The following is a 13,441-nucleotide window of genomic DNA, read 5'->3' as shown; positions in this document are numbered from 1 at the left end:
TGCAGGTAGGTTTTAGGCAGCCGGGGTTACTGGTTAGGTCTTTCGGGCTGCTGGCCACGGCAGGGAGATGTGTTGGCTGCTTTGCGATGCTGGTGAGTCGCTGGCCATCCTGTCCCACCGGTCACGTTAGCCCGCCAGGGACCAACCCTCTCTCAACACTCTCACCCATAGCAGGGCTGCTCTCAGGCACCAAACCAGTCTCCAACCTTTGGTAGCACCAATGGCTGGTCCCTGCTTTGGAGATGCTCTGTTGGAATGGTCCCCGGTGGAAAGCGTCCTCCGCTTGGTGCCACCAGTTCTGTAGTTGGGGATCCAGCAGCTCTTGGGTGAAGCTGTTTCGTGTCTTGGCTGTGCAATACAGCTTTTAGCTTCCCCATGTGGAGCCAACGGAGGAGGGGTCTGTTCCCCTCTGAGACACCCATCAAGGCATCATCAGCATCTCCACTTAGAGGGTGGGAGGCAGGGCTCCCCAAAGGACCTCTACACGTCTGGTTTGGGGTAGCAGGAGCAGCATCAGTGGGGCTGGGGTGAGACACAAGGACGCGAAGGGCTGGGGAGCTCTGCCCAGGGTAGGCACCACCTCCGCCATCCTGATCCGGGCTCTCTGGCCGCAGGGAGAACGCCGAGAACATGTATTTCTTCTCTGACCTGGCCCTCACCCTGAACGAGCCCGAGGAGCGAGTGGCCCCCACGGACAGCCGGCTGAGACCCGACCAGCGGCTGATGGAGAGCGGCCGCTGGGACGAGGCCAACGTGGAGAAGCAGCGGCTGGAGGAGAAGCAGCGAGCCGTGCGCCGGAGGCGGGAGGCCGAGGCCGTGGAAGCCCTGGAGGAAGGTGAGATGCTTCGGGATGCCGGTGGACGGGGACTGGCCACCCCTCGCTGCGGGAGGGGGATGCGGTGGAGAAACCCCCCTGGGTTTGGGGGATGAAGGAAGGACCCTGTGTCCATTCGGGCGGCGGGGGGAAGTGCGGGACTGGCAGGGAAAAGCAGCCCTTACCCCCCGTTTCTCCCCGGACAGGCAAGGACTACGAAGGCTATATCCCGCTGTGGTTTGAGCGCAAGGTGGATGCCGTGACGGGGGAGCTGATCTGCGTCTATAAGGGCGGCTACTGGGAGGCCAAGGACAAGCAGGACTGGAGTACGTGCCCCGACATCTTCTGAGCCGCCCCACTCGCGCCGGGGTGGCCGGCCCCGCGCCTCAAATTCAGCGGGACAGACAGAGGGACAGTGAGGACACGCTGGCAGCGTCCCGCCAGCAGTTAACAGTGCAAATACAGACAGAGTCGATACATGCAGAAATTTGAAAAGCAAATCTAAACAGGGATTCCAAACCTATTTTTTTACACACTAATAAATAGCATCCTTTTTTTTTTTAATGATGGCTTTTTCAGCGACTAATTAGGAATGAGGACACGTGAATCTGGTTCGTTTTTAGCCTAGCGTATTTATTGCTATCAGGAGTTGCTGCCTATATCTTTCAACGCCTTGGCTTTATTGGCTGAGACGTTGACTTCCAAAGATGCTCGCATTGTGGGGATGCCGTGCATTTGTGTGAGTTCTTTTCTTTGACATTATTTTTTTTTCCCCATTTGTGTGTGGACTTTATGGAATTATTTTTTTAAAAAAAAATCTGCTCCTGGTTCAGGTTCCTTCAAAGACGGACACGAACAACTCTACGTCCTGCTCAGAAAACTGTCTCCAGGGGCCGTGGTGCTTGATCCTGGAGGCTCTTGGTGATTCCTGCAGTGCCCAGTGATCCCAGTAACACCAATTAGGATATTTCAGCTGGTGACTTTTTTTTTTTTGACCTTTTCTTTTTTTTTTAAAAGAAGTGTTTGAGCAAATTCCCGGCAGTCTGCTGTGTTTAGTCAAGGCTTAGGGCTGTCTTTAACATGATGCTTTGTGAGAGTGATTTGAGTGAGGTGAGGTTTGGTTTTCCTGCAACCACATCCAAAGGGGGAAACGGCCTCGCTGCGGTCGGGAATGCCCACCAGGCCCAGAGCAGAGAGGTCTGTAGACCAGCGATGGTCCGGGGTCCATGTACCGGCTCTTTCCCACTCCGACTCGCTGCAGCGCAGGGTCTGGCAGGAGCCTGGACCTCGGTAGCAGGTTTGCCGGCAGCGTCTCCCTGCTGAGCTCTGCCCGAGGCCGGGCGGCAGGGGAGGGAAGCGATGCCGTGGTGCCACTGGGATGAAGCTGGAGCCTCCCTGGGATGCAGCCTTGGTCCTGGGTCTCCCATCACTGCGTCTTCCCCATTAAGCCAGACGGGTCTGGTCCGCAGTCCCCCGGCACAGGGCGTCACAGGCTGAGCCTGGAGGGCACCCGCAGCCCAGTGCCCAGCTCCGTTCCTTCTCCTCCCTCGTGGCCGGTCTCTCCCAGGAGCAGTTTCAGGTCACCAGTAAAGCAGCCTGAGCACGGGGCCGGGGGAGCCCCACGTCCCCGGCTCGCCCCTCCTGCGTGCCATCGCCTTGCTGCGGCCCTGGACCCGCCGGGAGGAGTGGAGCCAGCCCTGCCGATGATGGGCGAGGACCAGGAGCGAGCGGTGCTCGGGCACCGGCCACGCAGGCAGGTAGCGCCCAAGGGGAGGATGGGGGTGGCAGGACCCCGAAGATGGGGTCTGCTGGGCCAGAGAGTATCAGGGCGACCTGGACACCCGCGTTTGCCCCCTCGGATTTCATTTTTGATGTCTTCTTCTCTGGGTCTTCATCATACCGTACGGAGTGCTGCCTCCCAGGGCTCAGAGGCCACCCCTAGCCAGACTGTCACATCCACATTGGAAGATAATTAGCAATAATGAACTTCGAGGCAATGGTAACTGGAATACCCAGGCTGCACATGGGACACTTACGCAATCAGGGTCCTCAACCATCAGTCTCCTCCTGGTCGGCTTCTCTTCCAGCACCTCCATACCTGTTACCTACAGCAAACCTACGTGTACAGTATATATAGACCTTGTACGGCGTAACAGTAGTGAGTGGCTATTGGAGTGGCAACACCCACTGATTTCAACGTACCCTTTAATCTTATTTATTTGCTTCTAATTTATATATATATAAATACATAAAAAGTTATTTTGCTTAAATTTCTATGGTACACAATAGATGAAAAATAATGAAGACAGAAGCGTCTGTCTGAATTTTTGTAGCACGAGTACGATGTCCCCGGGCTTGTCCCGGAGGTAGGGTGTAGGGGTGATGGTGACTGAGTAATTCCCAAAGTAGAGAAGCAACATTTTGCTCCAAAGCCGGATGCGATCGCATTCAAAAGGTGTTACAAAGATACTCCCTTCTAGAAACGATGCATGTGGGGTTTGAAAGGTGGTGCTCGGTATCCCCCGCATTCGGGAGCGTGATGCTCCAAACCTGGCTCTCCGGGTGTTGCAGCAGCTGGTCTGGCTTCTTCGCTCCTTCCAGAGCCTTCCCGGAGGTTTGCCCGTGGCTCGGTAAGGCCGGTGCAGCTCTTACATGATCCAAACTTCTGCATTGGCTGTGGGATGCAGCCTGCGGAGAACTGCTGGGTGTCCCGGCCCCAGGGCTTGCAGATCTCCTTCGGGCTTTCACCTGCCTGGGAGAGCGAGGGTGCTCTGCGCTGAACTGTCATTGCCGCTGGCTTGGTTTGTGACGGCAACCAAAGTCGCCCAGGGGAGTTCTGTTCCACTCGAGGCCTGAATTGGTTTTGTAGAATGAACTAGAAATTGAGCTCCTCAAAATGCCTTATTTTCCTTGTTTGCTTTGTCAGTGCAAGTGTTACCCGAGAGCTTGGAGAGGTGAAGGTCCTGCACAGGCTGACCCCAAACCAGGCTCCGAGTGTTCCCGCAGCGGAGAGCGGGGAGTGAGATGTTGCTCAGTAAGTGCTGGCACCAAGGTCCTGCTGGGCTCTGGGACCCCGAGAGGTCCTCTCTGATGTACCCCCCATCGCTGCATCTGTCTAGAAACCACCGTCACCTGCACAGCTTAGCGGAGCTCAGGGGAGTGTGAGGAGCACCCCCCAAAACAGAAATCCCCCATTTTTTAGGCTAATTTTAAAAATTGCTGTATCTTCCAGAGATCACCTAGCGGCAACGCTTAATCAGAGCACCATCTCCTGGTCTTTCTGTTCCACCCTGCAGAGGATTTTAATGTCATTCCACTGTAAATGCTGTCGAATGTATTTCTTTCTGAACAATACGTTGTGAGTGATCCCTCTTCTACGCAGTAATAAAACTTGGATTCGGGAGTTTTAAAAGCTGCAGTGCTGAGGTTGTCACTCGCTCCTCAAGGCTGCAGGTGGGGTTCCCGGAGAAACCCCAAGGTGGGTGAGCTCTGGGCATGCCTGGGGGCCTGGGCATGTGGTGGGATGGCAGGTGAGGTGGCCAGGGAAGGGACCACAGGAGGTGGCCCACAGGAGAAGGAGACCTAGGAGAGGAGATGGGGAGATGGCCTAGGGAAGGTTGTCCAAAGGAGGAGGTTGCCCAGGGGAGGAAGACTATGGGGAGTGGCCCAGAGGACAAGGAGATCCAGGGAAGGGGTTGTTCAGGGAAGGAGGAGGGTCAGGGGGGAGGTTCCCCAGAGGAGGAGATGGTGGAGGGAAGGTGGCTCGGGGGGGAGGAGGGCCCGGGGAGGAGGTGGCCCAGCAGAGGTTCTCCAAGGCAGGAGATGTCCAAAGGAAGGTTGACCAGGGGAAGAGGTCCCAGAAGGCAAGAACATGAGAGGTGGCTCAGGGGTAGATACCCATGGAAGGAGGTTCTCCAGGAAAGATAGCTCAGAGAAGAAGGAAGACCAGGGAGGAAGGAGTTCATCCAGGGAGATGTCCCAGTGGAGATTCGCCACGGGAGAAGATGGCTGCCCAGGGGAGGAGGCCCAGGGAAGGAGGGACAGGAGACGTGGCCTAGGGGAAGGTGCCCAGGGAAGGAGTTTCTCTGGAGATGGTGGGAAGGAGATGGCCCAGGGGATGTTGTCCAGGGCAGAAGGTGGCCAAGAGCAGGTGGCCAAGGGGAGGTGGAGGAGGCTCCGGGCAGGGGCTGTGGAGGCGGGCAGGGGAAGCCCCGGGGCAGGCCCAGGCTGGCCGGCCGCTGCGGCGTTGCCCAGCGACAGGCGCACACAGCACTGCCTGCCCTGCCTGCTGCCCTGCCCACCGTCCTGCCTGCTGCCCTGCCCGCTGCCCTGCCCGCCCCAGCCCAGCTCGGCCAGATGAGCACGGGTCCGGGGCTGAGGTGGGGGACCCCAGCACCGGGACCCACTCGGCCCGTGCCGGCAACCTGCCCGGCGGTGGGGAGGAGCTCCCTGCCTGCTCCGGGCGCAGGCAGCGGGGCGCCGGGCACACGGCACTGGGGCGAAGGCCCGGCAGCTCCTGCAACAAGCCTGCCCGCGTCTCGACTTCAACGAAAGGCAAAACCTCCGCGCCCTGCAGCGCCTGCAAATCTCCCCGTCACCCCTGCGGTGTGGCCCTCCGCCCAGCACGGCGGCTCCAGGAGGTGGGTTCTCGGCATGTTCACTCTGAAGCCTAATGAGTTCACGGGGGCCTTCTAGAGCGTGTTACCCTCACCTTGCCTTGTGCTGCAGGCCCAGGCGACTGACGTGGAGCTGGAGCAGGCTGGCTTCAAAGGCCAGAAACGCAGTAAGGCTCGCGCTGGTGCCCGGCGCTGCACCCGGGGCACGGGGGTGCCCGGCTCTCCCCGAGTCCTGGACCAACGCACCTTTGCTCCCGTGCTGCGGGGGACGGGCTTGTCCCAGCCGCGCCATAGCGGAGCAGTTTGCAAGCCCAGGGTGCAAGAAGCCAGGGCTGCTGCCTGCTGCCTTCCCTGCCTGTCCCCACAGGAGTGTTCCCGCACCCAACACGGGGGATTTTGCCCCCCCTGGGCTTTAAGACCTGCTGCTCTGTCCTGACCAGCAGCGCCTCGCTCCTCCTCTCCGTGGACCTGGACCCAGGGAAGCAGCCGGGGTTTGCAGGATCCTGGGCAAGGGAACGCTGGGACCGTGGGCTGGACCCCACTGATGCCCAGCTCAGCCAGGTGTGGGGCGTGGGAGGGGGGTCACAGTGTGGGGCTGAGATGTGGGGGTGCAGTGGGACCACCCCGGGGACGATGCCGCACCAACACCGCGGTGCTCCTGCCCTGTCCCCACCCCCCCCGGTGCACTGAAGTTGCATGACCACCGCTCGCCCGTGCCCCATGCCTGCTCTCCCACTGCAGTGGCACGACGCGGGTGCGCAGGGCACCAGCAGCAGCAGGATCGGTGACATCTCTCCTGCCACCTTCCTCGATGGCTGCTGGATGGCTGGTGAGTGGGGGGACAGGGCACTTTGGTGCTTTCTCAGCTTTGCCCCCCCGCAGCACGCCAGGCCCAAACCCTCCTGCAGAGCGATGCCTCGCTGGGACCAGCAGATGCGCTGGTGCTCGGGCAGAGGATTTTGCAGCTATTTAAATAAAACAACAGCGCACCACAGAGACCAAAATAGCAAGTGCTAGGAGAGCAAAATTGTGCCCTGGGAAGCTGGAGCTGCATCGCGATGCTGTCGGAGGGGCTTTTGCAAAGATGCAAAGGGCAGTTTGGGGCCAGGACTCTCCCGTCAGGCACTGGCTTCTCATTTTTTGCGATAGAAGAGCTAACAGCATCCCACCCCTGTGCCCTGCTGCCCCGGCAAGCCTTTGCATTGCACCCACCGCCGAGCTGTGCTGCCGTGGTGGGGCCTGGGAGCGTCCGTCAGGGTGAAAATTTACCCTGGTTTAGAAAAAAAAAAAAAAAAAGGATGATATTGTGGCTTTTTCTTTTGGAAGCAGTTGAGGTTGAGGATCTTGCTGGAGGGGGTGAGATGCCTTCAGTGTTTGTGCGTAGGCGTGCGCCAAATGCTCCCTGGTGAGAGCAGGCATTGCCGGCACCTCCAAGCTGGTTCAGATCCAGCAGGTGGGACGGCTCCTTCCCACCCCTGCCCGGGCGCAGGGGAGGCTCATGGCTCTTTGCTCTCCCATGCAGAGCTGGAAGGACACCGTGCCGGGTGTCCCCGGGGTGACGCCAGCCCTGTCCCATGGGAGGAGCGCTGCTGGGGGCTGGCTCAGCTCCTCGGCTCCCAGCCCGGGGCACCGGAGCAGCTCCAGCTCTATCTGCACGGAGGACTTTGCTGCCAGGTTCTGGGAGGCCATGGTGGAGCCCCTGCTGTTCTCCGAGGAGGAAGAAGATGAGCCCGCTGGGGATGTCCTTACTCAGGGAGATGATCCTGGGCAGGACGAGTGCTTGCTCCCCGCAGGGAGAAGACTGGGTGTCCAGCGAGTGTTGGCAGTGGAGCCGGGCAGGCGTCCCTTGCAGGGCAGGTCTCCACCTCTGATGAGGAGGGAGAGCCTGGAGTCTCTGGGAGGGAGGATAACCAGACTGAGCCAGAGCGATGCTTTGGGGATGGCCTGGGGGGGTCCCCGGCCAGGCCCCCCCATGCAGCCGGTCCTGGGCCAGGAGGACTCTCCCCACCAGGGTCCATGCTCTGGGGAAGACCTGTTGGCCATTGCCTTGCGCAGTGAAGACCCGGCTGCTGGGTGTCCCTGGAGAGCCCCGGGCACCTCTGCCGGCAGGAGCAGGGCCAGGGCAAGGAGGAGCCCTCCCGATGGTGGTTTGCCAGGGGCCAGTGGTGCCGGGACCAGGGGACATCCCGCCAGCAAGTCCCTGGGGCCGAGAAGACAGGAGCCATCAGCTCTCCAGGGACGGCGTGGAGGGGACGTCACCCTCGCTGTGGATGACGTGGAGAAGGAAGGAGCAGGCAGCAGGCAGAGGAGAGCTCCCTGCCTGGCTCACCGTGAGTCCGCGCTGGCCCCGGGATGCTGGGGCAATGCTGGAGGAAGATGGAGGACCAGGACCAAGCAGGGGGAAGGGGCATGGCTGGGCCAGGGACCCTCTCTCTGGGCAGAAGCAACGAGCTGCGTGCAGGGCGTGGTGGCAAGGACCAGCCCCATTTGCTCGTGGGGTTTGTCTGTGGTGTGCAGGCTCCCCCCCCCGTAAAATGCCATTTTTTTCCCTGCAGGTACCGACACAGCAGCGGGACCCCCTGGGCGATGCGGAACCGGGGCAGATGTCTCATCCCGCCGAGGGGGAGCGGCTGAGTCCCGCTGGCAGCGTGGGAAGCAGAAAGCCACCCCACCCCACGGGGTACGTCCCTGGGCTGGCCGCACCCTGCCGTGGGGCACAGTGGGGTGGGTGTTTCTGCTGCCAAGGGGACACTGTGGCAGGAGGCGCCGGGTGCTCAGTGACGGGCAAGGGGATGGCTCCTGCTCCCGCTCTCTGCCGGGGTGTGGAGAGCAGAGGGGATGTGGCCGGGAGACCAAGCCTGGCCCCGGTCCTTGGGTCCCACGTGGTGGCCATGGAGAGGCACAGGGAAAGGAGCAAATGGGTTTGTAACCCCGCTCCTGGCTGCCAGCGTGCAGCGGGGCAGCCGGTGTCGCTGCGATGGTCCCTGCAGAGGAGCCAGGAGGGGACGCGAGAGCTGGGATCTGGTGTGAAGGGGACTCGGAGCAAAGGTGACAGAGCCAGGTATGCTGGGGGCTCCAGGGACAGATCCTGCACTGGGGCTGGAGGCTCAGGCATGCCCACAGATGCCTGCCAGTGCCCTGGGAGCAGAAGGTGGTACTGGAAGCCCAAGAGGGTGCTGGACCCCTGGGTGCTGGGTGGGCATCCCATGGGGTCTCAGCCTGCGGAGCTGGGGAGCGGAGCGGGTGGGACGTGGGTGACGGTGTCCCTGCCACAGGGCTGGCCTGGCGCTGCTGCCGCACACCCAGGACGCCTGCCGCTGGGACCCGACGGACCTAGAGAGGATGGTGAGATGACACTGAGATGGCCACAGTGGCCATCTCACACAGCTATGGGTGGCAAGGACAGGCTGGGGGGGGTCTTCAGGCTCGTGGTGCTGGGGTGCCCTTGGTGGGCTGGGGGACAGCAGGCCACCGGCTCTGCTTTGGGAGGGAAGAGCAGTGCTGCTCCTGTGGGCGATGCGAGGGCCAGAGCTGGCTCCTGGAAGAGGCAAAGGTGGAAAAGAGGAGGATTTTCCAGTCTCGGCAGGGGCAGAGAGCCTGTGCGGACTGCCGGGAGGGACTGGAGAAGGGGAGAAGGAAAACATCAGCTTTGCAAGAAGAGAAACTGGAGCTACAGAAGGTCAGTGCCCTCCTGGCTTTCCAGTGGGGCCAGGATCACGCCAGAGGGACGCTGGGAAGGAGCACATCACGTCCCCTCTCAGAGGCTAAGCCCCTTATCCAGGCATGCACGTGTCCCACGGGAACTGTTCAGTGCTGCCCAAATTTCTAAAGAGCCAAACTAAATTTATCTGTAGGGAGGTTTTATTGAGGGGCTGGAGCTTTTAAGAGAAGAATTTGTTGGGAAAACCACTCTTACGGCTGTACGCAGACTGGGGCTATTGGCCTGCAGGTCAGAAGGTCCTGGAGAGTCCCAGCAGAGGCAGGGAGAGCTGCATCTTGGGCGCAGGCAGGGGGAGCAGGCAGGGCTTGATGCCGGGGTGACGATCCCCACGCTGACGACACTTCCCCACCAAACCCCAGCTCTTGCTGGGGGGATCATCAAGCCCCGTGCTGGGGCAGGCTGCGGTGGTGCCACCTTGGCCAGGAGGGACTCAGGCATCCTGTATGGAGACTGCCCTTGGGAAGAGCCTTCCTGGACCTGGAGGGTGGGCGTGGGCCGCCAAAAGGGGTAACGTGACCCCAGCTTCTCTTACAGAGGCTCCAGGAGCTGGAGCTTCGTACCCGCTCCCTCCTGCGGCAGAGGCAGGAAGCCCTGGACCAGCTCCACGTGCTGCTCCAGAAGGAGAAGGTGGATGCCCTTCGGCAGCTCCAGGAGGCCCTGGCGCAGGTTGGAGAAGGGAGGAGGGAATGGATGGGGATACGGGATAACTCCAGGTGGGTGCCCCGGAGCTGAGTTAACACGGGGACTGCGCTGGGCAGGGGCAGCTGCCGGGGCACAGCACGGCTGGTCACGTCCAGCCACAGCAAAACTGCCGGCTCCGCTCGCCTGGCCGGGGGCTGTGGCTCGCGCAGGGAGGGGGAGCAGCGCTGGGGAGCACAGCAGCCCAGATGTGCTGCTCCCCCGAGGTCACCCAGGTGTTTCGCCCTGCACACGAGAGGGGCTGTGCAGGGGCAGCGGGGTCTGCTGGGCATATTGGGCAGCAGGCTCAGCACCTCGCCTCGCAGGGGCTAAGTCTGTGCCCTGAGCTGGGGATGCCCCGGGAGGGCAGAGGAGATGCCCTCCTGGTGCTTCCATGCTTGACCTGCTCTTGCCAAGCCTCCCCTGCTCAGCCCTGGGTGTACAAGGTGGCTCCAGGTCTTTCCTAGAAGCTCTGACCTGGCTGCAGGGCCAACAGTTTTTATACACAAGGCTGAGCGGACTTGGGGGGCAGATGTGGGTGGTGCAGGTGCCGCTCTGATCCGTCTCTCTCCCAGCGGCTGCTCCCCCAGGAAAGGGCTGGCGGGAGCGCCCGGCTGCGAGCGCGGCTGCGGCGGCTGGAGCACCTCCTGAGCCACCCCTGCAGGCAGGCACCCCCGCGGGAGCTGGCGGTGCTGGGACAGGCTGGGCGCTCCCCAGCCACAGGGACCACCTCAGTGTGCCCATGCCGGCACAACCCACTCCCTGACAACGCCACGGGGCAGGGCCCTTCGCCGGCAGCGATCAGGTGAGTCCCATAACCGCTTGCCCGGCGTGGGTGACGTGGGCTCCTTTGCCCCGCATCCCCAGGGCATCCTTTGCGGAGGAGCCACGGGCACGCTGGCTCTTCCTCTCCGCCCGTAGCCCGTCTCCCCCAGCTCGTCTCTGCTCTCCCCCAGCCACGCGCTCCACGTCCTGCGTGGCCTCCGAGAGCAAATCCAGCATCACCTCGGGGCGCTGCGGAGGGAGGAGGGAGCCCAGGGACTCACCAGCTGGAGGGAGAAGGTGATTTGAGCAAAGGGACGGGAAGGAGGGTCTCACCCTGCACAGCCATGGAGCCAGGGTGGGCTTTGACCGGTGGTGTCTGACCCAGAACCCCTGGTTCCTCGGGCTGTGCCCTCTGCCTGTGCTGCACAGCCGGGGGCTCGGGGCTGGGGGCTTTTGGCAACTCTCTTACCTGTCCGTCACCTTAGCTGGGGCACTGCTGGGCTGGCAGCCCCACGGAGAAACGCCGCAGTGGCCAAGTGCTCGGCGTTGGGCTGGGGACGGCAGCTGCCAGGCTCCAGCCCGTGGTCCCGCACCCTCTGCCTGCGTCAGGCAGCGCCTGCGCCTTGGAGCGGAGCAGCGATGGGGCCGGGCACGCGCTCCCCTCTCCTCACCCGCTGCAAAGCCCCCGGCCCCTCTCTGCAGCTGTGAAGTAGATGGGATCCATGACAGGCATCAGCCCTAGGAGGAATCCGAATTCCTCGTCCTTGGAGCCCGCATCGTGGAGCGCGGGGCAGTGGGATGTCTACTAGAGAGCGGCCCCTCTCCAGCCACGTGAAAACCCCTTATGGGGGCTGCAGGCGAGCGGGGCTGCCTGTGTTTCTGTCCCCGTGCAGGAGCACGAGCAGAGGTGGCAGCGAGAGCAGCTTTGCATGGAGAAGGCAGCAGCTCCGGGAGCCCTGCAAGAGCAGCTGATCCAGGTGAATGCTTCAGGTCCTGCTCCAAATCTCCCCTTGGCCCTTGCAAGGCTGGGGTGGGGGGTTCAGGGGCTTCTGGTGGCTGTTTTCAGGAGGGGCTGCTCTGGCTGGGGTTGCAGAGACCTGTGGGGACCTCCAGCTCACCCCCAGAGGCTGCGTGGGCCAGCATGGTCCTGTGAAGCGTGCTTCACGTCTCCCCAGAGGACACGGAAAGCAGACCTGTGCCCAGCCAGATGGTGCAATCGTCCCGTGTGTCCATGGCTGCTTTCTGATGCAGGCTCTGGGGACACCAGCCACGAGGTGGCAGGGACGTGCGTGTGGGACCCTCCTGCCCCTTCCAAACCCAGGTTGACGCTCGCCTCTCTTGTGCACAGAGACAGAGTAAACATCTGCGCCTCCGTCCCACCTCCTCCCTGTCCATGAGCACCGTGCCTGGCCTCCAACAGCGTGACCGTGGGTCTCTGGGGCTCCTGCACCATCTCCAGCACAGCCTGCAGGAGCTGAAGCTGGAGAAGACATGCCACACGGGCAGTCTGGCGAACCTGACTGCCCTGGGAGGAGAGCCGGGCCTCACAGCAAGAGAGGAGGTACAGGGACAGCCTGGGACAAGGGACCCAGCTTCTGCCACAGCCTCACCCAAGCAAGAGGTGCAGAGCTCCACCACAGAGCACGCCTGGTGGGAATAGCCCTGCAGCAGGGTTAGGACACCAGGGTTTGTTTCTAACCTAGGGGCCTTGGGCAGATCCCATCGCCACCATAAATCTGTGTGTCACGGGATTAGAGATACCAGGATCATTTGCTGAGGGCTGAGGGACCTGCTGGTGGGAGGGCCATGGATATCTTAGAGACCTCTCTCCTGAGCTTGCCTGGATGAGGCACAGGGTCCCTACACTCCTCTTCCCACTCTGCGGCTTCTCCTCTGCTCTCCTCAGTCTCCCATCTCCTACCCTGGGATGTAGCCATGGGGCACATCTCACAGGCAGGTTGGAGGTTGCATTTCCCTCTCTGTTCCTCCATGAAGACACACGTTTTCATGGGGTCTGGCTCCTTCCCTGCTGTGGCAGAGGCTCCCGATGCCAGGTCTTGCTGGTCCCCCAAGCCCTAGCACAAATGGTAGGAACGAGCAGGACTGCAGGAAGAGTTGTCTCCTGTGACCAGGGCTTCAGCTGTGGCATGGCGATGGTGAGACACCCCTGCCTACTCAATCTCCCTGTGCATGCCCAGAAGGACCAGTCGTGAAGTTGCTGGATCTTCCCTTCGCAGGGTGTTTTCCATGGACCTTCCCAAATTTTCCCCTCAGCCCCCCCCGGCAGAGGTTGTGGCTGGGAACACCCAGTGCACGTATTAGGAGTGATCAGTGTGGGCTGCACTGCCCGTACTGCACTGGGCTGTTGTCCATGTCCAACCAGGTGAACATGGGAGCCCTACCAACATCTTTGTAGCTCTTTCCTCACTGCAATCAGGAGCTTGGTATGACAGAGAGTGAGAGATGGGGTGGAGAGGTCACAGGGGTGGCTGCAGAGAGGAGTTGGGGATTATGCTTTGGGGCTGGGAAGAGATGGGGGAAGGAGAACAGGCGCATGGGGGCGGCTGGGCTGGAAGAAGGCTTGCCTCTTCCCAGGTCAGGGTGGAGACTGTGGCCAAGCACGTTGCAAGTGCAATTAGGATGCAGGTTCAGAGCAGTAAATCCAGAGCCCACAAAACAGGGCACTGTTAATGCTGACAAGCCTTTACCATGGAGGTCAGTGAAGATCTCCAAATTCCAAGTAGGTCAGTGTTTTAGGTGGAAAAATGTTTTCAGATGACAAGCCTGCATGAAGCAGGGCTGCTTGGCAGAAGGGAAGGGGCTCGGGAGATGCACTGAGTGCCTGGA

At 61.3% G+C, this 13,441-nt stretch overlaps 1 protein-coding gene across 10 annotated transcripts in view; it reads left to right on the top strand.

The window, feature by feature from the left end:
- OSBP2 (oxysterol binding protein 2) overlaps positions 1–1,378 on the top strand; it is a 127,634-nt gene extending 126,256 nt beyond the window's left edge. For all 10 annotated transcript variants that reach the window (XM_075167152.1, XM_075167151.1, XM_075167150.1 and 7 more), the window contains 2 exons: positions 615–835; positions 1,021–1,378. In XM_075167152.1, coding sequence (XP_075023253.1) covers positions 615–835; positions 1,021–1,163 — 364 coding nt within the window. In that variant the 3' untranslated portion in view covers positions 1,164–1,378. The remainder of the gene's footprint in view (positions 1–614; positions 836–1,020) is intronic.
- Positions 1,379–13,441: the final 12,063 nt, after the last annotated feature.

The sequence above is a fragment of the Calonectris borealis genome, chromosome 18, assembly GCF_964195595.1.
Source record: "Calonectris borealis chromosome 18, bCalBor7.hap1.2, whole genome shotgun sequence".
In the NCBI taxonomy this organism is placed as follows: domain Eukaryota; kingdom Metazoa; phylum Chordata; class Aves; order Procellariiformes; family Procellariidae; genus Calonectris; species Calonectris borealis.
Note: the sequence above shows the minus strand (reverse complement) of the source record. Positions and strands in the feature narration are given on the sequence as shown.